The sequence below is a fragment of the Argopecten irradians genome, chromosome 11, assembly GCF_041381155.1.
Source record: "Argopecten irradians isolate NY chromosome 11, Ai_NY, whole genome shotgun sequence".
In the NCBI taxonomy this organism is placed as follows: domain Eukaryota; kingdom Metazoa; phylum Mollusca; class Bivalvia; order Pectinida; family Pectinidae; genus Argopecten; species Argopecten irradians.
In genome coordinates, this window is record NC_091144.1 from 20,816,938 (window position 1) to 20,843,535 (window position 26,598).

Genomic DNA, 26,598 nt, shown 5'->3' on the forward strand with positions numbered 1-26,598 from the left:
AATTACAGTTCTTTCAATGAATTGGCTTTAATTTTTCAAGTAAAAATAGGAGCAGAAAATGAATATTGATGTACAATTTCAAATCACATTTTGACAGTTTTATTAGTAATTGTGGAGTGATTGCTGAACATTGTAAATGTACGGCTTCAATTCAAATTGTTTGTGACTCCACGACGTCTGTCCGTGTGGCCATTCTTCAATCCAGATGAGCAAACTATAGAGCATTGCGCAATAAAGGCTTTTGAAATATTAGACAAAGTGTACTCAAGACACATGTCACTTTACAAGGGCATCACAGGACAGTTTTTGACGATTACGGTCTAAACTAAGTCGGAATACTTAACTAAGGTTCAAGACGACGCCATATTTAGGCGACACCATACCACACCAAAGTCAGCCTTGGATGACGACGTGCCGAGGCAAAGTCAGCCTTGGATGATGCCGCGCTGAGGCAGAGTTAGCTGCAATATTGTAGCTCAAAAGACTTTTTAACAGAAAATGGTGTCGTCTTCAGAGCTACAATTGGTACCTATTACTGCTAATGGAGCAAAGTAACGATTATGCAAACCATTATAAAACGTTTGTTTGTATTTTTATCGTACTTGTTTGATATCGCTTACCTACTAAGCATTAAAACTGAACCACATAGATTATCAAATTCTCGTCGAGGTATTATTTTTTACATAATACAAATTAAGGTCTTTCTGAAGGGAATTTATACGGCAAGAACATAAATTGTGAATTTAACGTCTTGTGAGCGGTATGGTATATATTGAGAATGGTAGTTATGTTTGTTATGGACAAAAATAATATGTAAATGCATGTATACGCATAAAATAATTGGAAACCTACACAAATTTAAAGAAAACTATGCCCGAGTGATTTTCGGAGGCAGTGCTCCACTACGACACATAGGGACCAATTCGTACCCGGCCGAAAGGTATAATAGGCCGGGTACGTATATTCGTTCTAAGGCAGAGTCAGCCTTAGATAATGCCGCGCTGAGTAAATGTTAACCTTGAACGACGTCATGCTGAAGCAAAGTCAGTCTTGGATGATGCCGTGCTGCGGCAAAGTCGGCCTGGATGATGCCGCGCTGAGGCAAAGTAAGTCTTGGATGATGCCGTGCTGCGGCAAAGTCAGTCTTGGATGATGCCGTGCTGCGGTAAAGTCAGTCTTGGATGATGCCGTGCTGCGGTAAAGTCAGTCTTAGATGATGCCGTGCTGAGGCAAAGTAAGTCTTGGATGATGCCGTGCTGCGGCAAAGTCGGCTTGGATGATGCCGTGCTGCGGCAAAGTCAGTCTTGGATGATGCCGTGCTGCGGTAAAGTCAGCCTTGGATGATGCCACGCTGAGGCAAAGTAAGCCTTGTATAATAATGCGCTGAGGCAAAGTCGGCCTCGGATGATGCCGCGTTGAGGCAAAGTCGGCTTGGATGATGCCATGCTGAGGCAAAGTCAGCCTTGGATGACGCCACGCTGAGGCAAAGTCAGCCTTGGATGATGCGGCACTGAGGCAAATAAAGCCTTGGATGACAATGCGCTGAGGCAAAGTAGGCCTACGATGATGCCGCGTTGAGGCAAAGTCCGCCTTGGATGATGTCACGCTGAGGCAAAGTCGGCTTGGAAGATGCCGCGCTGAGGCAAAGTCAGCCTTAATGACGCGCTGAGGCAAAGACATCCTTGGATGATACCGTGCTGAGGAAAAGTTAGTCTTGGATGATGCTGCGCTGAGACAAACTTGAAGTCGGTCTCGGATGATGCCGCGCTGAGGCAAAGTCAGTCTTGGATGATGCCGTGTTGGGGTAAAGTCAGCCTTGGATGATGCTGCGCTGGGGCAAATTAAGCCTTGGATGATAATGCGCTGAGGCAAAGTCGGCCTCGGATGATGCCACGCTGAGGCAAAGTCAGTCTTAATGACGCGCTGAGGCAAAGTCGGCCTTGGATGATGCCACGCTGAGGCAAAGTCGGCTTGGAATATGCCGCGCTGAGGCAAAGTCAGTTTTAATGACGCGCTGAGGCAATGTCAGCCTTTGATGATACCACGCTGGGGAAAAGTCGGCCTTGGATGATGCCACGCTGAGGCAAAGACATCCTTGGATTATACTGTGCTGAGAAAAGTCAGCCTTGGATAATGCCGCGCTGAGGAAAACTTGAAGTCGGTCTCGGATGATGCCGCGCTGAGACAAAATCAGTCTTGGATGATGCCGTGCTGAGGCAAAGTCAGCCTTGGATAATGCCACGCGGAGGCAAAGTTAGCCTTAGATGACGACATGCGGTGACAAAGTCAGCTTCGGATGGACGCCATGCTGAAGTAAAGTCAGTCTAGGATGACGTCGTTGTGAGGCAAAGTCAGTCTTGAATGACGTTATACTGAGGCAAAGTCAGTCTTGGATGACGTCGAACTGAGGCAAAGCCAGTCTTGGACGATGCCGTGCTAAGGCAAAGTCAGTCTTGGATGACGTCGATAAGACCGAGTCAACCTTGGATTACGCTGTGCAAAGGCTGAATTCAGTCTTGGATAACACTACAAAATTCTCTTTGATGACGTCGTACTGAGGTAACATCATACTGACAGGCAAGTGCTTACAAAGAAGCTCCACATTCCATATGAAAAACTGGAAACATATAACGCTTTGAAGGTAGATTATAAAATTGCATCCTCAGCTACAACTTCGCCTACCAAGCGATACCACATACGTCGATGAGTGCAATGGATTATCTTGCCTTGACATGTGAAGATGCCTCAGCTGTTTCAAATCACTCATTGGGTTAGAATATTACCACTAGCTCTCCACGCATGGGTTAGAATATTACCACTAGCCCTCCACCTTTGGGTTAGAATTTTACCATGAGTACTCTAAACTTGCAATACTTTTACACAGATATATGTATAGAGAGAGAAATATTCTCAACTTTGACATGTTCCCCTGTCTGATATATGTGCCTAGGATTTTTTTTTCAATATACTCCGAGTATAGAAAGTACTACCTACTCCTGGAAAAAGTACACAAAAATGTCTTACAAATTGGTGAATGTACTAGATTGAAAATATAAAATTCTTAGAAAAAGATGTCGACTCTATAAAAATGGTTAAACGATGATTATTAATCGCAACAAATTAAACGTTACTCTTTATCTTACAGGCTATATGGTGTACACAAAAAAAAAAAAAACAAAAAAAACAACAACAACAAAACTCTGTACTGTGCATAACAGTCACAAGCCACTGCGCCACACCCCCAGACAACCACGAATTGTCGATATTAAAGGACTGGTTGAAACACCACGAAGAAGAAGAATCGATATTTTTTCAATGTTCAATGCATGGGGTGTACGGGAAGGCGATCCTCTAAATCCTGATATATTTATTTCACGTGTAGAACGTCATGGCTCAACTTTGAAAAAATGCTATAGGATGTATTAGCTTCTTTTCTTTCCTTGTGTAATAGGCTGAGATAACACGTACATTTGTCTCCTGGCGAAAGTTGCATTGTGTATTGCTACTTTGCTAGTCGAGCTCGAACCCGGGACTACGGACTTCTTGGCCCGCTCTACTGACCGAGCTAAATGGAAATTCCTCATAGCACGGAAGTAGAAGATTATTGTGTCACTATGCACAATTAAAACCCGCAAAACTTATATATATAATATTGTATTGTGGAGAATAATTATGTTATGTGAAGATGTGTGTGGTTATGTTGGAGAATAATCGAACACATAACTATTATAATACATTTTATGCTTCAATCATAAAAGACAACATGAGATAGAAGGTTTTGGTTATACATGCATTTAATTATATCTTGTCGTGATTGTGTGAAGGGTGGTGCAGAGACTATCAAATAAGAGAATAGTCTACTAATGAAGTTACCTCCCTTCACACAATGATGACACTCTGATGTATGTACGTCCATTATAATATTTAGCATTATTTATCTTTCGTTTACAATTGATATACGTATATCACGGTGGATTCGCTATTCCGATATTATTTACACGAAAGAAAATAAAAGTTTTTTATATGTTATAAAAGTGAAACCATTCAAAATTATATGCTTAATTAATTTGTTGATTATTTCAGGTACCTCGAAATAGTGATAGGAAAGATAGAATCGGAGACTAGAATTGTGGGCTTGATTTGTCGATGGGAAAAACATTTTCCTATTATAAGACACCAGAAATAATTGCATGATGACACCTATATGCTAAAGTGGCTGAGAAAGGACATGAGTAAATAATATAAAGATCGTGTCCAATAATTTTCTGTGTCGACGCAATTCATTATACTTTGGCATGTGAACGCAATACATTATAATTTTGCGTGTGAACGCTATGCTGTTCAAAATGCGTTCGAACGCAATAATTATTGCGTGCGAACGCAATACTATAGTGTGTCTGAGCGCAATATAGGCGACCGAAAAGTTAAAGTTTAAAAAAATGACGCCACAATATGAACATCCAAGAAGAAGATTTGTGACTAATAGGAAATGCTAAAATAGCATATTTAAACTAATATAGTTAAAACCAGTTAGCCAAGAAAAAAATAACTAAAATCCGGAGTAACAAGTTAGCCAAGAAAAAAATGCCTATTATCCGGAGTCTCTTCTGTAATCAGCAGGCAGTGAGGGAGAGTACCAGTCAACCGTTATAATTTCCGGAAAAATGTGGCGACTTCGGTTTGTTTATTACAAAATCTTGTAGAGCAGTCTTTTATTACGCGTTCAAAGTGCAGTTTGTTGATCAATAACTAAGGCTTTTACCAAATAATATTTAATGTAAAACACGTGGAAAAAAAGAACTTAAGAGAAACAATGAAAGGATAATAACGTTTCGAAACGAGACATCGCGAGAATACATGGGTGGTCCTTGAGCGGAAGCTACATTGTTGATCAGTTTGGTATTTCATGGACGAAAGACGGTCATACACCGAGGGTGGAAATAATGAAACCTCGCTAACATGAGCCGATTTGGATTTATCAGCGTAACGTAATTAACAAAAGTGTTTATTTTGTTATCATAAACAATCATGAATGTTTATCAAAGTGGATAGTAAGTGAGTAAGAGTGTGGAAATTGTTGGAAATCCGGTGTTTAGAACAGCCAACATTTTGTAAATCATGGCAAACATGGAGGACCGAGAAAGTATTTACGGTTCAAATTATTCGCAGTCGTCTGTCCCTGTAACGCCTCCAGGATTAGAGGCAATATATACTGAGTGTCGGAGACTTTATCCTGACCAACCCAATCCGTTACAAGTGACGGCATTGGTAAAATATTGGTAAGTATGTGTCTGGTCGACACGGAAAAGAGTGTGTATTGCAAGATGGGTCTTGGTCTTTGTTGTAAACACAGTAGTCTAACTGACAAGCCACACTCCGGATTGGCCTTATCTTATGTGAAATAATCATACAGTGCAATGTCGATTTAAAAAAATACTTTTCGTGGCAAAACTGGTCCCGTCGTGACTTGTGTTCCGTGGTCGAAGGGTTTAGATTTGTTTATTTTGTGTGATGTCATGTGCCCCTCCTATTCGTCCAAAGTCGGTTCGGTCAACTTCTTGCAGATTTGGATGACAACTCCAGCTATTTGTTTGATATAATATAGAAACAACTGTTTCAATAAGTTTAATTACACGATTTTAGTTTAATTGAATGAAAATATAGCAAATGTCATAATGAATTTGTCTTTGCATTTGGTCAGAAATCGAAAATTCATATTTTAATTGGTAAATTTTCTTCGTAAACATATACAGATAACGTAACATAACAAGAATAGTCGCTTCTTTTCCGTACTTTAAGCTTATAGTTAGTGCTAGACTGCTAAGTGCTTGTTATATGCATTTCACTCATTTGACATCTTTTTTTTTTCTATTCATATTTTTTATATGTATATGTGTTTGGAGAACTCAAGAGAAATTCATTGATATAATAAATATGTTATCTTACAACAAAAACATCTTATCAATTACATTGTAACATTAGGTAGATATATACTATATAGGGATAACTGATAAGCATGTGCATACATTAATTTAATGTTTATTTAAATACTTTAATATCATAGAATAATTAAAAATGAAACCTACAATTTAATATTGAAAATGAAACTATTTGCAGATTGACCATTGATCAACATAACAGCATTTTAATTTAATAATCAAAAAGATAATTAATCTTAATTATTATCTGTAAACAAGCTATTCTTTTCTCATAACATTAAATTGTACCTACTTTAACAAACAGTTAATGAAGCCATAGAATATAAGTAAAAATAATTAAGATTCAATGTAATAATCTTAATTGTGATAATCCCATACAGGTAATTACCATATACAGACTATATTAATATGACAGAATAGAATAAACTACTAAAATGAATAGAAACTTCTTTCAACTTAGGAAAATCCAGAATCATTTTTGTATTGAAGATTTTCTGCAGGCAAATATGTAGTTTTATTCTAAAAAATACTATCCATGCATGAACTAATAAAAAAATACTTATTAAAGCTGATTTCACATGAAAATCCTAAACAATGCATGTTCATCATTTTTTCCCATTTAATTTGTTTTTAATGGGACTGCCAGATTTCCATATGCACCCTATTACAATTTTATATAAATTACCAATTAGAAAATAGCAAAAACTAATCCATTGTTCGAGCTATCTATAGCTATATGTCTACCAGATAGCTAGAGTGCAAAATTCTGATCAACACATATAAAATGTAAAATATATTATATACAATCAACATATTTGTCTAATTAAAGCAGAGATACGTGTAATAAAATATAAAAATAATAATTAAAAAAAAAAATCAAAATTTAAAAAAAATCTGAGAGTTAAGTTTTCTCAAAGTTTTGACATTGAAAGTCCAAGGTTTGAAATTAGAGAATCCCATATACTAGATCTTGGAGAGTATGTTTTTGACTGACACTCTCAAAAATCAAATTTGACCCTATGGTGTGAAGCACATGTCCATTTGCCATAGGTTTTCAGTGATTTTTCTCCTTATATAACTGGGGTCAGTAAACGACCCCATTCCCAATGCTAAACCCCCCTATATTTTTCCCAATTACAATGAAAAATTCCCAAATCAAACTGCTGAGACATAAAAAGCTGTCCTGATAAAAGATTGTTTTGTTGATACAATACAGGTCCAAGTAAACAGAATGTTACATCAAATAGTTTTACAATATTTAATTACCTATAACACCATGTTCAGTAATGGGTAACTTTTCTTAAGACCCCTCTTTTCGCGATTAAAAAATTCCCAATTTGTGTCAAAAATGTTTTTCCCAAAATATCCTGAAAAATCACTGGTTTTGACTCTTCAGATTTCTGAGAAATGGTGATTTGACTTTGATCTGAATCTGATAGATCAACTGGTCCTGCTCTCATTATTTTATTAGCCCACCATCATCAGATGGTGGGCTATTCAAATCGCTTTTTGTCCGTGGTCCGTCGTCTGTCCTTCCATCCGTCCGTTAACGATTCTTGTTATCGCTATTTCTCAGAAAGTGCTGAAGTGATCTGTCTCACATTTCATATGTAGGTTCCCCTAGGGCCCTAGTTGTGCATATTGCATTTTGGAACCAATCGGTCAACAAGATGGCCGCCAGGCAGCCATCTTGGATTTTGATAGTTAAAGTTTGTTATCGCTATTTCTCAGAAAGTACTGAAGGGATCTGTCTCAAATTTCAAATGTAGGTTCCCCTAGGGCCCTAGTTGTGCATATCACGTTTTGGGACCGATCTGTCAACAAGATGGCCGCCAGGCAGCCATCTTGGATTTTGATAGTTAAAGTTTGTTATCGCTATTTCTCAGAAAGTACTGAAGGGATCTTTCCCAAATTTCATATGTAGGTTCCTCTAGGGCCCTAGTTGAGCATATTGCGTTTTGAGACCGATCGGTCAACAAGATGGCCGCCAGGCAGCCATCTTGGATTTTGATAGTTAAAGATTGTTTTCGCTATATCTCACAAAGTACTGAAGTGATCTTTCTCAAATTTCATATGTAAGTTTGCCTAGGGCTCTAGTTGTGCATAATACGTTTTTGGATCGATTGTCAACAAAATGGCGGTCAGGCAGCCATCTTGGATTTTGATAGTGAAAGATTGATTGCTATTTCTCACAAAATACTGAAGGGATCTTTCTCAAATTTCATTGGTAGGTTCCCCTAGGGCTCTTGTTGTGCATAATGCATTTTTGGATCGATCGGTCAACAAAATGGCCGTCAGGCTGCCATCTTGGATTTTGATAGTTAAAGATTGTTATCGCTATTTCTCAGAAAGTATTGAATGAATCTGTCTCAAATTTCATATATAGGTTCCCCTAGGGCCCTAGTTGTGCATATTTTGATATGGGACCAATCGATCAACAAGATGGCCACCAAGGAGCCATCTTGGATTTTGATAGTTGAAGTTTATTACTGCTGTTTCTCAGAAAGTACTGAAGTGATCTGTCTCAAATTTTATATATAGTATGTTTGCACAAGTTTGAAAAGCAGAGAAAAGATCCCTCTTTCCATTATCAGACATAGATCATTCTTTGGTGGGCGCCAAGATCCCTCTGGGATCTCTTGTTTTAGGATCTGTAAGCAATTATTTTGTGTCGAGATATTGATACAGAAAACCTGCACCAGGGGAAAAACCCTGAAATGAATAGGCTGACATGAATTCGAAGTGTTCCACAGAATGATATGAATGGATATAGCGCATCATATATATATATAATTTACAATGAATTAATAAGTAAATCAAAGTTTATTAGTTCAACCAAATTGAAATGAACAATTCCCTATATCTACCCAGCTCCCATATATATATACTCCCAGGCCATCCCCCAAAAAATCCTTTCGTTAGAGGTGCAAAAGAAATTCATAAATAGATCTTAAATTAATTCAATGCAATGACAGGTATTTCTGAAAACTATAGATATACAAATAAATATACGTTCAATTAAGTTGGTATAGGCCTATTACTAGGCCAGTCTTTTGGTGTTTGATCAATATCCACAACTTATATTTTGATATAATTTTACTGTCAAAATAGTGAGATGTTTTTTTGGTATGGATTTTTTTGGTAAGATGGCCAGATATCAATATTATTGACCCTTCAACTAGTAGTTATGATGTAATGACTGACTCTGATATGTCAGGATGACCAGATGACCGACTCTGGTACGTCAAGGGTAACAATCTACGTCATCAGTCGGCTGTAGTTTTGATGGAAAGACAACCATTTTGTATCACCTTGCTGGCAAATATGTCATATAATCATATTTGTAAGCAGAGGCATTTGGTATGAAAAATTGATGTAATATATACTGAGGCTATAGCTATAGCTAGGTATGATCTTAATTATTTCACACAAAGCATGATTTGTTAGATTACGTTACGTACCTTGTCCATATATTTATGTGTATCATACTGTCACATGTCCAGTATATAGCTGTATATGTTCTGCAATATATGGAGGCTAGTTTATATTATCTAACAAATCTGGCATTGTGTGCATCTAATAGATTTTAGATCATGCATACATAGCTGATGCTGGCTTCTGTAATTAATAAGCTAAAGCTTGTCTGGGTTTCATGATCTGTGTGTTTTTCACACCTATGTCTGATATTATTGATAAGGTACACTTACGGTCAATGTGATACCAAATGGCTGACATTGCAGCCAAAATACAAACAATCAATGACACAGATTGGTACCCTTGTGGTAGTCTTCAAAGTTAATGTTGTGAAAGTGGAGAATCAAATATTTCAAATTGTAAATTGGTTATAAGTTTGTAAGAGAAGGTATTTCTGAAAGCTTATGGGATTACTTATTACAGATCTTTCCCTATCATGAATAAAACATTTCCCCATAATTAGCCATTTGCTCCTAAAATATTTTTCTTTATTTCACCAGTTTTCTTTAAAAATGCTCTGTATGTGGTATAGATATTTTAATTAAAAATAGCAAGACAAATTCAAATAAACAACATATTGTTCATTTATGGCTTGCTTAAGTAGCATAAAACTTTAAATTTCTATCAGACAAAATCAAATAACAAGTACGGTAATAAAAGTAGTACAGTACAATAAATATATGTCAGGTAAACTTAGCCAGGGTACGCATTAACATACAGTCAGGTAGGGTGTAAACTTGTTTTTCTCCCCTGCGTAGTAAACAGATTCCATTGAACTGATCTACTCAACTAGCTGTGGTTAAGTGTTGGGTTCACGGTGAGGAAGGGGGGTTGGACAACGCAGAGTTCCTCGCTTTCTAGTCTTGATCTACATTGATCTATATAGATGTTTAAAAGTACTTATAAATGGATCGCAGAATGCCAGCACAAAAGACTAGTAACAGAGAGGCCTCCGTAAGTGGAGCCTAGGGGGACCATGTATTGTGGAGAATGGGTCTGTTGACATTATATATTGATTAATCTTTTGAGTGGCTCCCTTCTGTGAATTACAAATAAGCATGGGGTAAAAACCAAAGGTGATTGATAACTGTATACTTAACTTAAAAAGTATTTAATTTTAATCTCGCATGTCAGGGTGGAAGATATCACATTTGTATGGACTATAACAAGAAGAAAGAATATGAATGTGAATAATTATGTCACAATTACCATTGCTATACTGGAGGCATACAGCATTTATATTTTTGTGGTGGACTATAGCTATATATAGCTACATATCATGTCGGCGACCCAAAAGCTCGAGTTTTAGGTAGAGGGTTTAATGTTGTAGTTAATAAATCTGGACATTTTAAGCACTAGTGATTGACTACCACAGCCCTTTGATATTGAGAAAGCTAACGTAATATATATATTTGCTCAAATCTAACGTCATATTCAATATGCAATGAAATCTATGCAAAAAAAACTTCAAACTTCTTACCAATAAAAATGAGTGTAACATATAACATTTTATAGATACACATTGACATTTTTGTATTTAAAAAATGGATTCAGATCAGAAATGATTATGATATCATTCCATATTTGACCAATAATTAGGAAATCATTCATGTTTAATATAAATAACTATAAAATTTCAAAAATCCTGTTTTTTCTGCCTTGACAAATTAAAGCAGAACTTGTAAAATGTGCATGTTATAAGCTAGGACATTTTTCATTTGTGCATATTTGATTTTGAGCTTGATCCATTCTGTCAAATAATGGAGTCAGCTGTTAAAGTTTGGTGTATAACATATATTATGTAGATCTTTAAAATTTACATGGTACAAATTAAATTACAGCATGTTCTGTAGATTATATTTGTAGATTTCATACAAAAATAACTCTTTTTTTTTTTTTCCCTCGAAAGATTTGTATGCCTGCAGTATTTACAAATAGGATATAATTATAAGGAAAGGAAGGAAAAGGTCTTTAAAAGGATATCAAAATTTGGTCGTGTATATAACCCATAAAAATAAATTAACAATGTGTGCCAATTCAGTATCCTTTGTCTGTATTTCACTCCTTTATCTTGAACAGAAGCTATTGTCTTCATTGTTCGACATGTATTGTCCGATTAAAATATAATGTCTGCCATATATATACAAACGCAACCAACCATTTTGTCCTCAAATTTAGTATTGGCAATAAACAGTTGTATGTGTATGACATGTTGTTCATGTTGGCATACCTACATTTGTACATTGGCATGTATTGGAGCCTTTATAACAATCCAGTAGTTGAAATGATGGGACATTATATAGACATGTCTAGGTTCTTATACAGCGCATATTACAGGCACATGTAATTGAATGTCTATAGGTATGGGAGTGTAAACGGATTGACTTTATAAAAGTTTGTTTAGCTTGAAAGTCTGGACTGGTTTAATTTAATATCAACATTCCTTAACTTTAATATAAAGATTTCCGTAATTTGAAATTCTGTATATAGGAAAGCATTATAGAATAATTGACCAAATAAAGAGTTAAGGAAAGTTCCTTAAGACCTCAAGTTTAGATTTCTCTTAAATTCTGTGATGCTGTGATATGATTTTCTATGGAGAATATTAAATGAAGGAATTCCTAAAGTTAAGGAAGCAAATGCTGATGAAAATTGGGTCTGAAGCTATTTATATTAAAGTTCTAGCTGGTTTAAAGGCTTGGAAGTCTGTTTATGTCCATGTTTGTTTGCTAATTGTACATGTGTTAAATTAAATACACTATAAACAGCAGGGACTTGTATACATAATTGAAAGGGTTCTGTAAAGGAAAAGGGGCTGAAGTGGCACTGGCCAAGTGGTAAAGATGTCAAAACAAATTGCCACAGGCCCTCCACCATTGGGTTGCATGTTCGAATCTCATGTGGCACAGTTGTCGAGTACATATATACCAGTGAGGAGATATATATATATATATATATGTATTAAGAATAAAAAATATCAACACGGCATTCCTTTTCGCTAACATTTTCAAGCCTTTCAGGCCATCTTCAGGCGATTATAAATTGCTTAAAAATATAAGTTCAGTTTATGCTAAATAAGATAAATAATATTATATGTACCAACAATCTAAGAAATATACTTGGAAAAACCCTGAAGACCAGCAAGAACCGCGAAAAGCGCGGAAAAAACTGTTTTTTTGTTGTGGTTTTTTTTAATATTTTGAAACCATCAGATGGACAAGTTACTTTTTTACTTATATATAAATATATGTAAGGATACAATTCAATTGAAATATGGTACTAATATAATTATAAGTAAGGATACAATTCAATTAAAGTATCGAAAAACTCAACAAGGATGCTACACTATCATTCAGCTTAATTTCCTTTTTATTATTCTGTGACCAAAAAAAAAAGAAACTGTCTGATGATTTACACAAAGCCTTTACAATGGACCAGTGAGGAGAGATATATAACAGTCATTGAATCAAGGTACAAAAAGATCCATGAAAGGAGAAATCCAATAAGTATGTGTGTTCATTGAGAGTTTTAATTTGTAGGGCAGTGATGCTATGTGGGAGAGCGACCAGGGATAATTACAGCCAGGGGGGCTCCACTCTCTCGAGGCACTATGAGGTGGTCTCTATCATTATAGCCAACACTTAGTAGTGAAACAGTTAGCTTTATCAATACCATTTATCTGAACGTACACATTATTCTTTCTAATATGTTTGTATCGATAAGCTTTTCGTTTTGTGTGTTTTTTACAGTGGAAATTTATTGTACAGGTATCAAGATAAGGAATGAATTTGATAATTTCATACGCTTAATTTTATTAAACTTGTATATTGTAAGTTGTCATACATACACAGTCGCGATCACTTTGTATATATACCTGTGATCAACAACGAGTAGTGTTAACTGTGAAATATTTTACCTATATGTAGAAAACACAGAAGCTTGATTATGAGAAAACTTGCCATGTTGTGAGTATTTCTAAGCTAACTATATATATATATATATATATATATATAACTGAATTTTAAATCTTGGGACAGAGATTAAGGCCACGCTCGGCTTGGTAGATACACTATGGCACTCATACTAAGACAGGTGAATGCTATCGGCTGGCATTGTACAGCTGTCAGTAGGGGGTCCGATAGGCGTTGCCTCACTGAGCGGCTCAATAGATGTTGTTGACACTGGCGCAGACCGTAGGGGGTATCTCTCTTACCTCCGGCCTAGACCTTGGGTGGGCGTAGCAAGCGACTATACATGGCAACTATCGAACCCTACCGGCCATGTTTACCTGAAGTATTATAAGCTTACGAACAGACTCCCACATGTGTTGTTGTTGATCTTTGTCAGTATACACATATATATTGGTGGGGGTTAGGATGGAGGTTCTATGGGCCAGTTGAAAAACTAGGCTGGCCATATATAGGTACTATCTATATTTCTAATTATAGTTTAAACTTCTCAAGTAATCCGGATGCTCTGGCGAAATTTTATGGCTTTTTCAATCTTAATTATTGTAATTAAAACCTGTATTATCTGGAAACCAGGCTATACCATCCATTGATTACTCGTTCCAGTGACATCCTGTTTCACTAAATGTTTATAAGTTTCAAATCCAATCCATACACAATACAACCATACTTCCTTAAGATAAAAGAAGATATGAAAAATTACAGTAAAATTTCAGTCAATTTATTGAAATTGAATTTAAAAAACAAAACAAAAAACCTATTTTAAAAATTATAACTAAAAAAATAAAACATTAACTTTTTGTAGTGTATGAATTTGAGTATATCTATAATTAGATTTTAACTACACACCCAGGCCCCTCTCAAACTACCAAAATGAAAAGAAAATAGCTATATTTTATATAATTCACTTACTAATTTATATGAACTTGGCCTCAATTTTTGCATTGTTTTCCAGGTTGGGTGGTCCTGATCCTCTAGATTACATCAGTATGTATGCCCACCCTGGGGATGAGAACAGAGGAATCCCTCCACACTGGCATTATATCAGCTACGGATTGTCGGATCTCCATGGCGATGGTCGAGTCCATGAGTAAGTATATTTGTGGCATTGCTCCACAAGCTTTCAGACTTCATTTGTAATTATTTATGCATTATGATCAAATGATTGATAAGATATCCAAAACTTTCAATTTAAAAAGATAGACATTCATTTCCAACAGTTTCCGGTATTCTTATGTTATTTGTAGAATTTAATTTATGATGCAGCATTACTTTAAAGAATTTAATTCATAAAACGACAAAGCGATGAAAAGTGGCAATTATATTCTGTGATAGTATCTGAAGAATTGTAAATGAAAGTTGATATTACTTTAAAATCTAAATTCATAAAAATGACTAGAGCTATGAAAAGTCTCAATTAGATTCTGCGATAGTATCTGAAGGATTGGGAATGAAAGCTGCCTCTGTGTGGCCTGTAATGGGGGGATGAGCTGTGTGTGGCACCCACCTGAGTGTGGCCTCTGCCTGGGTGGCCTTCAGTGTCAGTGGCCAGTCAGACTGCCATTAACATCAATCAGTGGAGACTACGTCACAATGAATTATTAAAGAGAACAGTAATGACTAGATTTTACATGTAGGCAAGGTTTCAGTTCAGAGCCCGTTGGCATTGATATGGAATCTTTGTGGACTAATTTGACTTTTACTACTAGTCGGCCCTTTGCGTTTGCAGTCATGCATGGGTGGTTCCTTTATGATGCTAGAAAACACCTGTTTTAACAGTCTTGAGTTTTCTCACAGGTGAAGTTTAGCACGACCCTTTAGATATTCATTGTTATTTAGATTTAATCGATTCACTTAGATCATCATTCTTTCATGTATGTGCATTATAAAGGTGGTTTTATCCTTTTTTAGCCCGAAAAAATTCAAAGCTTTCGTAAAAACTTTAAAGGGACAATTCACTTAGGCTAATTCTTTTACATAACAAAGAAGCAAAATATGGCATAAATGTATTGTTCTACATTTCTTATGAAACATATAACAAAAGAGATATTGACAAATTCCACGTCATTGTTTAGTGTTTTAATTGATACCGTTGTAATTACAAATTGTTGATCAATACGATTAATCAAGTACATTATTTACGCTGTACCCATACCCAAGCCAAAGTCATGCACATTAAACAAATGAACTACATAACCACTGAGGAGGTGATAAAATGATTTTTTAGGCAAGACAATTCACATAATAAGGTACCTTCACAACTGTCAGAGCGATTGGAGAAGTTCTAGACAAAATTAGCATTACTCTACGAGCAAGGGACAGGGTTCGGCATACAAGATGTTCGACCACAATGTGTAATGGCGGACAGCGAGCAAGTTTAAACATTTCACACGCATTTCTCCACCATGGACTTTTCTGGCATATCACAGTTAAACCAACTGATCTAATTTCCAGTAGAAATGGGTTTTTTTCCGATATACAGTGTATGTACAAATTTTAATGTTCCCTTAGATTTAATTGTCCCTTTAAGCATTGATATATTTTTCATCAATTCATTTAAAGGACATTATGCATATGTCTGCTGTTTAACTAATATTAAGGCTACTACCAGGGTACCATATATAAAACCCTCTGTAGTATAAATTCACAAATACCACATATATAAGGTACTCAGTTGATAACAGTGAGTTAATATTTTTGGCTATGCTTAACTTTCAGCCATTCCTTCCGACTAAATGGTACAGATGGACCAAGCGGATTTGGGTTCGAGTTAACTTTTCGATTAAAGAGAGAACCTGGGGAGACAAATCCGCCTACGTGGCCTGCTACATTAATGCAGGCATTATCACGTTATGTCTTTCAAACAGGTAAATAACATAAATTTGTTTACAGCTACATATACTCTGTTTAGATAAGATAATAAAAGACAGACCCAAAGGACTTGTACAGTCCATGTTATCAATATTGTGAGCCTTAATTCATACCAGTCATGGCACATTGTCAGCTGACTGGCATTCATTTTACATCATTTTTCACAAAGATATTTTGACAAAATATTTTGGTAATAGTACAAAAGAAGTTTTGTAAATTTTACTCTAGTGGAAAATTGGGATGGGTTCATGATCAACCTCAGACATTCCTCAAAAAAACTCTTTGTAAATACTAGGTCTCACATTCACTCCTTGAATGCTTAAAAAGGATCCGGAGCATGACTTAAAAGAGATTGGGGAAAGTCATAGCTTTGTCATGAACTTAAGATAAATAATGCTGACTCTGTGTGATAGCTAAGTGTGGAGGCATAGGAAAGATGATAAATGGTGTCTAAAATTAAATGTTTGTTTTTACATTGTAGAAAATGTTCTGTTCCGTGGGGACCACATTCCTTGGCACATGCCACTGGATGGGAGCGAGTCACGAATTCAACACATGTTGATGGCCGAGGATGCCCAACTACTACCCATCACAACTCCCTTAGGCTGTGTCAACTTTGTACAGGTATTTATAATTAGGATATATATCTTCACATTTAGGCTGTGTCAACGTTGTACAGGTATTATAACTAGGATATATTATAAATCTCTTCACATTTAGGCTGTGTCAACTTTGTTCAGGTATTTATAACTAGGATATATTATAGATCTCTTCACATTTAGGCTGTGTCGACGTTGTACAGGTATTTATAATTAGGATATATTATAAATCTCTTCACATTTAGGCTGTGTCAACGTTGTACAGGTATTTATAACTAGGATATATTATAAATCTCTTCACATTTAGGCTGTGTCAACGTTGTACAGGTATTTATAACTAGGATATATTATAAATCTCTTCACATTTAGGCTGTGTCAACGTTGTACAGGTATTTATAACTAGGATATATTATAAATCTCTTCACATCTAGGCTGTGTCAACATTGTACAGGTATTTATAACTAGGATATATTATAAATCTCTTCACATTTAGGCTGTATCAACTTTATACAGGTAGGTATTCATGATTAGGATATACTATATATCTCTTAACATTTAGGCTGTATCAACTTTTTACAGGTATATTTATTTTAACTGTAGGATATGCCTCATCACATTCAGGCAGTGCCATCTTCATTAATGTAATATCAACTGTAGGATATTATTTTAGGTGTACATGTATATGTAAAAATTACGCAATTCTTTTCATATTAGAGAGTGTATATTTAATCACGATCTGTCATGTATATATATGGATCCATGTGATTGTAAATCATGGCATACACTGATGATGATCTTATCAAAGATTCCTTGAGTAATGATATTGCTCTTAAGGATTTTTTTACACCCTTTCTATGAGAGAAGTTGCACATTTCCATCCTGTTGTGTCCTTTACCATGCTGTCATATAGAGACTGGTCATTTCTAGTCAGTTCTTCAAAACAGTTTATCAGGATGACATCAAATTGTGGATAAAAAGTAAACAAATTTGAATCTTAATCTCATTTTGTCTGCAATGTGACAAGGTTATACCTGATGTAATGTTTACAGATAATTGGTGTGTGTGGGGAGGAACTGTGTGCTGCTCAGCATTGGACAGGCCCAGGGGTGATAGAGCTTATCCGTTCAATACCCTGGTAGGTATAACTAATCTGTCAGAACAGGAAAATTGTGGTCAATGTTAATGATGGTATTTTGAAAATAAAACAAAGGTACCTAATCATTGATAATATTACAAATTGAAATAAGACATAATTTTCTCTGCTGTGCATAATCTTTATCAAATTTGTAAAGAAAAAAATGATGTTTCATTTAAATAACTCATTTTGGCATGTTAATGTCTAAAGCTGTTGATTTGAGTTCAAATTAGAATAACACTATAATTCTGTGCTTCAGTGCTGGTGGGCCATGGCTGATCACAGATATGAGGAGAGGGGAGACGATATTTGAAATAGAGCCACACTTTCAGGTTAGTATCAAGTGTAGACTGAAACATTGTAACATATATATAACAAGGTATCATCGCCATTGGAGATAAATATGGTCAAGTTAGGATATGTTTGGCTAGTTAAGATCACTAACTTGGAATCCAAAAAGGGTACAGATATAGTCGTAAATAAGATAACAACTTCAGTCTGTGCAGTTTTTGGTTGTGTAATAGGGTAATGTTACAAACATCATACCATATTTGTATATGGTATGGTATATAATCATTTAGCACGAGAACAGAAACTCGGACTAGTCAATAAGGACTTATTGATCAATTTAATAAAGATATTTTTTTACTTCTGCAAGAAGAGACAGACTTGGCACCAGTTATTTAACGATGTTTTTTTAAATTCTGTAGGATCGTGTGGACACGGGTATAGAGACAGAAGGCTCCAACCTCAGTGGAGTTAACAGTCGGTGTTCGTGGGAGGAGCCAGGTGATGGGGGCGATGATTTCTACAATGAAGACGAAAAGGAAAATCGTATGCTGGAGGAGAGACGCAATAGTAATAATGAGGAACGACCACAAATATCAGACTTCGGTATGTTGTTATTTACGGAGGAATGTGTTATTTTCTTTTTAGGAAAGAAGTGGAATGAAAAAATGAGGGTAATTTGGGAAAGAAGGAATGAAAGAATGAGTAAAATACTGATCAATGTTAAAGGAAAATCTCATTTATTACAAAGTGCAAAAAAAAACCCAAAACATTAAGCTCTTTTTGTTCTAAATAACAAGGTTATGAACTGTTTAAAACAATTATTTTAATTTCCTGACAGACTCAGAACAAATCAAAGCAACATTGAAGCGTGGTCTTAACGGCTCACGACCTGGGCACTTTGCACGAAGGGACTTTGATTATGATAATGGGTAAGAGTTTAAGCATTATTTAAGATCATCTACAAATACGATAAAAAGTTAACTTCTGTATTGAGATCTATAATACATGTATATGATTATATGATATTAGTTTGTATTGAATTCTTTTCTAAATGTGCTAATATAAAACTGTAAAAAAGTTTTTCTCTTTGATTCATCAAGACTTAAAACTAAATTGTGACATTTGCTGAAATTGTTTAGTGTTACCAATCCATTTTAGCATAACTTTATTGAGTTATATTTTGAAAGCTAATTATAATTATATATATGAAAAATATATCTAAAGTAAAATGATGACTGTGTAAGGAATCTTGAGTTATTTCATAAACTTAAACTAAAACGGTTTTCCATTATGCTGCTTTTCTGTCTCCAGTAATCGACTCCAGTCTCGGAAACAGTCATTTGACAGTACAGCCAGTTCAGATGGACCCACAGACCTTCTAAGGACACGCTGTTTAGAATCTGTACATTTGAAGTTTAATTTAGAGGCCGGCTCCTTACTGCCTCTGGCCCTTAAAGGGCGGCTCAAACATGGACGTCATTTTACATTCATGAGTGCATTGAATGATACAGCAATAACATTAGTCTCAACAAGTGTAAATGGATCTATAGCAGATGAAAACCATCCCTTTGCAGCTCATGGGCCCTGGTTACAGGTAAGACTCTTGTCCAAACTCCCCTTATCCAAATATCCATTACTCATGATCTCCAACCCCTTCTACAACATCTCTCCCCAACAAGCCTTGAATAAACCTGTAAGATATGTTGTTATAGATCTGTACTTGTATTTACATGGTATATAATAGACCATTTTCTGTACGATATAAAGTATTTTATATACTGTCTTTCCTTGCAGAATTTGACCTTGTATTGTAGATTCTTGTGTATTTATTGCTCTATATTTACAGGTACTATTAACAGACGACTTTCTGGATGAGATGATCTGTGATATTGAAGAACTCTGCAGTCCTGACGAGGTAAGTCTGTACTTCTGTTTATAACAGTTATATAGCACATGACAATAACATCTTCATAAGACAATGGTAACTCTGTATGGAGTCTCCAATAAATACTGTAAACGGCTACATTTTAATGTGTGATTTCATTTCTTCATCTCAAACAATAAAGACAAAGTGATCATATTTTAAACTTTTGTACTATTGGCAAACCATGTCATCTTTGTGCTAATTATTATCTTGTAAAATTGTTTTATGATGAGTTTGTCAAAAGAGCTATGTCACTTTGTCTCTGACAGCACTCCCATTATCATATTTCTTTATAATACAGATGTTGTGTCCAAAAACGTTCAGTTGGCCCGAGAGAAGACTCTGTATCACAGTGCTTTCAGACGAGGTGTAAATCCAGGACTGGAACGTTAACGTACCGTTTGGTGTAACGGTATGATAAGTCCTTGATGGTGCAATCTCTACGACTTGGCTTGCTCCTTTGTGTGTGTATATAGCAGTGAGTGAAGAACTCATCATTTCAGTCACATCACGCAACATTTAATGGAGTTATGTCCAGTGTTCTGTGTCCGGACTATTCGGACCATTCCGATTGGATCCTTGTGTTTTCCAGGGATTATCCATATACTTATCAGTGTACTTTGATCCTATAGATGGGAATATAAAGTGGTATAGTCAGGATACTCCTGTGTGATGTGTCTAGATTATCTCTCTATGTAGAGTGTAGACCGATCCAGGTTGTTGGAGTCTTGGTTTCTATGGATTACCTGCCGACCTATTTATATCTTTGCGTTGACGACAGGAGTATAAAGGTGATGATAGGCCACAGTGTGAAATGTCCACTTACTGTTTACATAGAGGTAATTACCTCTGATTAAAGCTTAGACCTGATCACTCAACACAGACCTTTATCAAGGATACTTATTACTGCAGGCTTAACTGCAGATGTTCTCCGTAGAGGATCCATAGAGTTGGAAACTTACTTCTAGTGTATATACATGACAGATGTCATCCAGTCATATGATCAATTAATGGTGAAATCGGGGCCTGTATTCAGGAAACTCTACTCATATACTGTGTACAATTGTGTTAGTCTGTCTTATATCCGAGACCAACTCAATTTGCCCAATTTCTATAATACACTATTGTTTTACATCTTTTCACTTGATTTATAGCTCTTCCATAGGATCTTACAGGAAACTTCCTGTCTGAGAAAGAGTGCAAGCTGAGTTGGCCTCAGATCTAGAATTGAGGGTTTTTCAATTAACTGATCAATTCTTGAAAAATTCAATTGAGATATTTATTTTTTGTTTGTTAAAAAACAATTGCATGTTGATTGTGAACTGAAGACAGATTACATTGGTTTGTGCGATAATAGTTTTCTTTATACAGGCACTGATAAAAGAATGACTGTATTTATTTGTAAGGAACAACAGGGAACATTTTTGTCCCGTTACCTACCGTTTGGCCACGGTGTTAAACGATGATGATTTTACCCTTTGTAGTATATATCTCATTTGGCCTTGACTGACGTACAACAAGGATTATTTGACCAGCTATAGATTTTAATTATAGTAGGAAACTTTCAAAATTCTTGTTGAGGTATATTTCTTTTATCTGGTACATATACCATATATATACATTATATATAGATCTGTTTGCTATTTAATTTGAAGAGACATGAGTCTAAATTAGATAATACAACAAGTTATATAATTATTATAATGGTTTTAAATGAAATTTCATTAATTCGATATCTAATGTTTAAACTTCATTTTTTTCTTGGCATCTTCCTAAAGATTTAAAGTGAATAGTCGGGCAAAGAAATTCAGTCTAAATGCGTTCATTGGCCTTCCAAAAGTTCTCGCACATTAAAACGACGGTCAAGTTCTGCTTATGTTTCCCAGTTCTGACAATTGAAATAAAGAAAAGTTGAAAGCATTGAAAGCGAGGCTGCGTGGAAATATAACCACGGACATAGTCAGCCGGGAGGACGTTTTAGGATTCCTGTACTTTAAATAAATTTCTTTGTACGCAGACAGATTTTGACGAGATATTTTATTTTTCTATTTCATAAGAAATTCTACTGGATACACACACATCATTTTTACCGAATTTAGCCATCCTTGCCCAACTGTTCACTTTAATTATAATTAATGGACATTAATTCTTAATGCTGGCTTCTCTATTCTTATTTCCAGTTTATTTGATCAATTTTTACTCAGACCATATTTGCATGATCAGCAATCGAAACAAAATGGCTGCCTGATGTGGTCAGCTGGCGACCATCTTGAATTTTGTCAAAAGGCTCCTACTTTATCCTTACTATCTGTTAAAGTGCTATATTGAGAAGGGTCATTATAAATATACATTTTTTGTTCAATGTGTTTTTTATATGATAGTGGGAGTGAAGGTACTTTACCATGTGGTGTATATATCATATGGATGTTGTCACAACAAGATGAAGTTATAATAGATTTACACATATGTGTTCATTGAAGGAAAATCAATGTTTTGTTTTCCGTTTTGACCAATAATTTTCTTGAGTGCATTAAGTTAATCTGATTTATTATTTCAATCCAGTTGAAATAAGATCTTTACTACTTGCATTGAGGTCTATTTACCATAATTAATTACAAACAATTTTCAACTGGATTTCAGAAAATGAGATACAGTATATATATGAGATTTTTAAACAGTCTGCAAAAAAAATAGATAACAGTATATTTGCAAGTGTAATTTTGAGAATGTTCAATTTTATATGTTTTAATTCTCTCATTTTTACATAACCAAACACATAATATATATATATATATATATATGCATAGTTTATTTTAATTTGAAAGTTTAAAATTTTCAATTACAATATCATTCAACTACGGTACAGACCAATGATCTGAAAACTATCTCTGCTAATTTCAGACAATCCAGGTACTAAATGTATATGCATTAATATTCGGCACATATATATGCACTGATAATTCCACAGAGGAATGATCATGAACTTACAATATAATAGCCTTAGCTATAGGCATTACCAAGTTAGAGGTGAATTAAGGCTGACCACTCTGCTGACCAGTGGTCATCAACTTCTTCATTTTTGGGAAACAGTTATAGTGTATTTAGCAATCAGAATGAATTAATTTGTATCTCTCTTTCTTTCCTCATACCATAGATCTACTCTCTGTATCTTTCTCTCTGTTCTCTTCCTTCCTTCTTTTGATGCCCCATTTCAGTTCCTGGCATCTGTCCTAATTATATGACAAACAGCGGTGCTGGACATTTAATACTGACAATAATATGAATTGTATTATTTTTTGGAATTTGTACATATGTGAACTTCACTATTCGAAGCTAATTTATTCAATATTTCAATTGTTTTATAGAAAGTTCCGCTGCAGAAAAAATAATCAGATGAAATTTGATTACTGAGCAGACTTTAAATTGCTATATATATATATATATATAACACTATACGTATAGTCTTGCAATTGTGTCAGTTTGAACTTAAAACCCTGAACTAGATATAAACGATATAGGGACCTGACATGGTGAACATATGTACCGTTACATACTTTTGGAGCTCGAAGTGTCATACCGATTCTGATGATCAAGTGATTATGGGGTGATACAAATGGAATTGTGATCGGTTCACAAACGATAAGTTGGCATGCATGCTTGACCTTCATAATTCTCAAATGGAACATTTGTCTTGTGAATGCACAACCTATGTAGACATACACGTATGATTTTGTTGTATCTCAATGACTTGGCACTAATCGGTATGTACATAGAGAAGATATATTTTTACTTGCGAAATAATGATCTACATTTCCAAATATCACAGAACTCTACCACTGCATTAAGTGTATACATTTTACAGGTCACTATGGGCTGGTCTGGCCTGCATGACCTCTGGAGAGAAAAATACAGATGTTTATCAGTTTAATTAAGATCTGTGAATGATTTGAATGGGCACTGTGATTGTGATTGCCAAGATTGGAAGCATGAAGACTGTATTTCCAATAGTATTTTTATACATTGTTAATTTGATAAGCATATGGTAGCCAAATTCAGCATTATACCAGGTTACAAATTATATTAATTAGTGATCATCATTTGGATGTTTTCTTGTTAAATATAAATAAATATGCAGTTCTTGTGCCATTTTTCTTTTTCGTTAATTATTAATTACATTTTTTTTCCAGTTAACATCTTGGCTGCATTATCGAGTGCTACATATATATTATGTACAAGTAATTCATTGTTGTATATTGTTTCTTATTCAATCATGTTGATGAATTTTACCATGGTCATTTTTTTTTCTTTCCAAATTGCATCAAACATTTTGCACATATGAAATATACAGTATGTATATATATACGTAGAAAAATTACTGGTACATGTACAAATGTATACCTATAGCTTTGACCAATTGAAGTAACATTATAGGGACATGATATATTAACTGGTAGTTGAAGTTACAAAACTCAGACCAGACAATATATGCACAAGGTATCTAATTTTTTTATTTAAAAAACCCAATAATATCTTATAACATAAAGTTTTATTTATGGGACTAAGAAATCAAGAGTTAATGTCAAGAAATCATTTTGTTGAAACTTTCCACCATTTCTGGATATGATTTATAATAATTAGTATTACAAAATATATTATGATGTGCAATATCCAGATATGAGGAGGATGGTTAACATTTTATTTTATTTTAGGACCAGTGCTCTAATCCGGGACGTGAACCTTAAAACACTAGCTAAGCCAGATGCTCTAACTATTGATTATTTAGTATCTGGGTTATATGGGGTAACCTGATCTTATATAGCTACACCCCAATAACTGTTTACATTTTTCTAAACCTTGACTTGAGATTTTTATCAGCAGATAAATATCTACTGCTATATAATGGAACTGTTGTTTCACAAAATTAGCAAGATGAAAGCATGCATGGTCCATATCAACTTTTGGTGTGACCATTTAGACTTCTGTTTGTTCCTATTTGTTTGTTCCTCGATAACATATAAATCCATTGCAGCTATTACAATTTGTTGAAGCTCTTTGATCTGAAGGACAAATTCGTGAGAAGTGTGGACCAGTTCTTATATAATAACAACAGAAATCTGAATATTTGAAGATTTGTGCTGAATTTTTATTCTCCTAGAACATATTCCATTTTTTTGTAAAAAATTTTCTTGGCTATTTAAGTTTTAAAGTATGTTTGTGGAGAATGAAAATGAGCTAAAATATGTGAAAACGCACCGATAAATCAATAAACTCTCAATAAATTATAATGATAAGGCATTGTTTTGCCATTGTTTTGACATCTGATCTATTTCTCCAATTGATCATGTTGACGAGTGTAGCTTGGTCCAGGCTCTACTAAAGTGCTGTACAATAGTTGCTATGTATACAAGCTTAAAGTGATTTAACAAGCCATTCTTTTTTAACTTTATTATGACTTTGTTAAAAACAGTCGAGATTAATTAATAACTCCAGTTTGATTCCCAACATTAATCTGCTACCAGCTATTTGTAACTCATCTATTTATTAAATATGACTTATAATGAGGGTGTCTTTACCAAAGTCTTTTGTACATAATAGTGACAAGTACATGTTGTAAAACATGGTCTTGTGATTAAATTTGGACTCTGTCTGTAAAGACTGTATTATTACATTGTATCATATCATTATTCATCGTAACTCATTTATATTTTATCTTTCTCCCGTTCATCAGTATGGCTCGGTCTGAGAGTTGTTATGCATGTCGTCTGATAGAAACAGTTATATGCCGTGAATATAGTTGTGAGTGAGTTTCGTCGGAGTACTTTGTCCAAATGATATGTGTATTGTTGACTGAATGTTTGTCTTCAAATAAAAAATTTGATACAAAACTGAACAGGATTTTGTTTGTATATAATTGCTAGTAATCATACCAGACAAAATTACTGGGACTAAGTTAATTTGTATACAAGCTGTGTTCAGTAGTGACAGTTACATAAAGGTACTGTATTGGACACAGTAAGTGCCACGGATGTTTAAGGTTGATAAAATTCAGAAGCTTTTATAATTTTAGTAATGGAACATAATTTACAATATACCAATAACACACAAATCAATTTACAAAAGAAATAAAGTAGAAAAAACAAACAATACAACATTCATATTTTCAGTCTACCGTTAATATACTGGTATTTAAATATGAACTTGAGACATCGAAAAGGTGGCTTTTCTAGGAACAGAGGCACTCATTAGGTTTGATACAGTATTATATGTCTGGTAATCTTTTGAATGGGAGATTCCACATAAGTACATATAATATTAAAGATTTGGAGATATATGGATATCTAAGCCATCCATTTTCCAATGAAAGGACAGCTGTACTCCACAACTGAAGAACGATTAC

General features: G+C 34.9%; 2 protein-coding genes across 2 annotated transcripts in view; both read left to right on the forward strand.

The window, feature by feature from the left end:
- The window catches only part of LOC138334976 (mannosyl-oligosaccharide glucosidase-like), a 69,880-nt gene that overhangs the window by 23,122 nt on the left and 20,160 nt on the right, over positions 1-26,598 (forward strand). The window lies entirely within an intron of this gene.
- Positions 4,876-26,091, forward strand: LOC138334975 (suppressor of fused homolog). The gene is made up of 11 exons (XM_069283853.1): positions 4,876-5,279; positions 14,337-14,471; positions 16,100-16,248; positions 16,734-16,876; positions 17,901-17,986; positions 18,246-18,318; positions 18,697-18,880; positions 19,116-19,206; positions 19,589-19,871; positions 20,124-20,192; positions 20,503-26,091. Exons 1-11 carry the CDS (start codon positions 5,119-5,121, stop codon positions 20,572-20,574), a joined length of 1,446 nt encoding a protein of 481 aa, XP_069139954.1. The 5' UTR covers positions 4,876-5,118; the 3' UTR covers positions 20,575-26,091.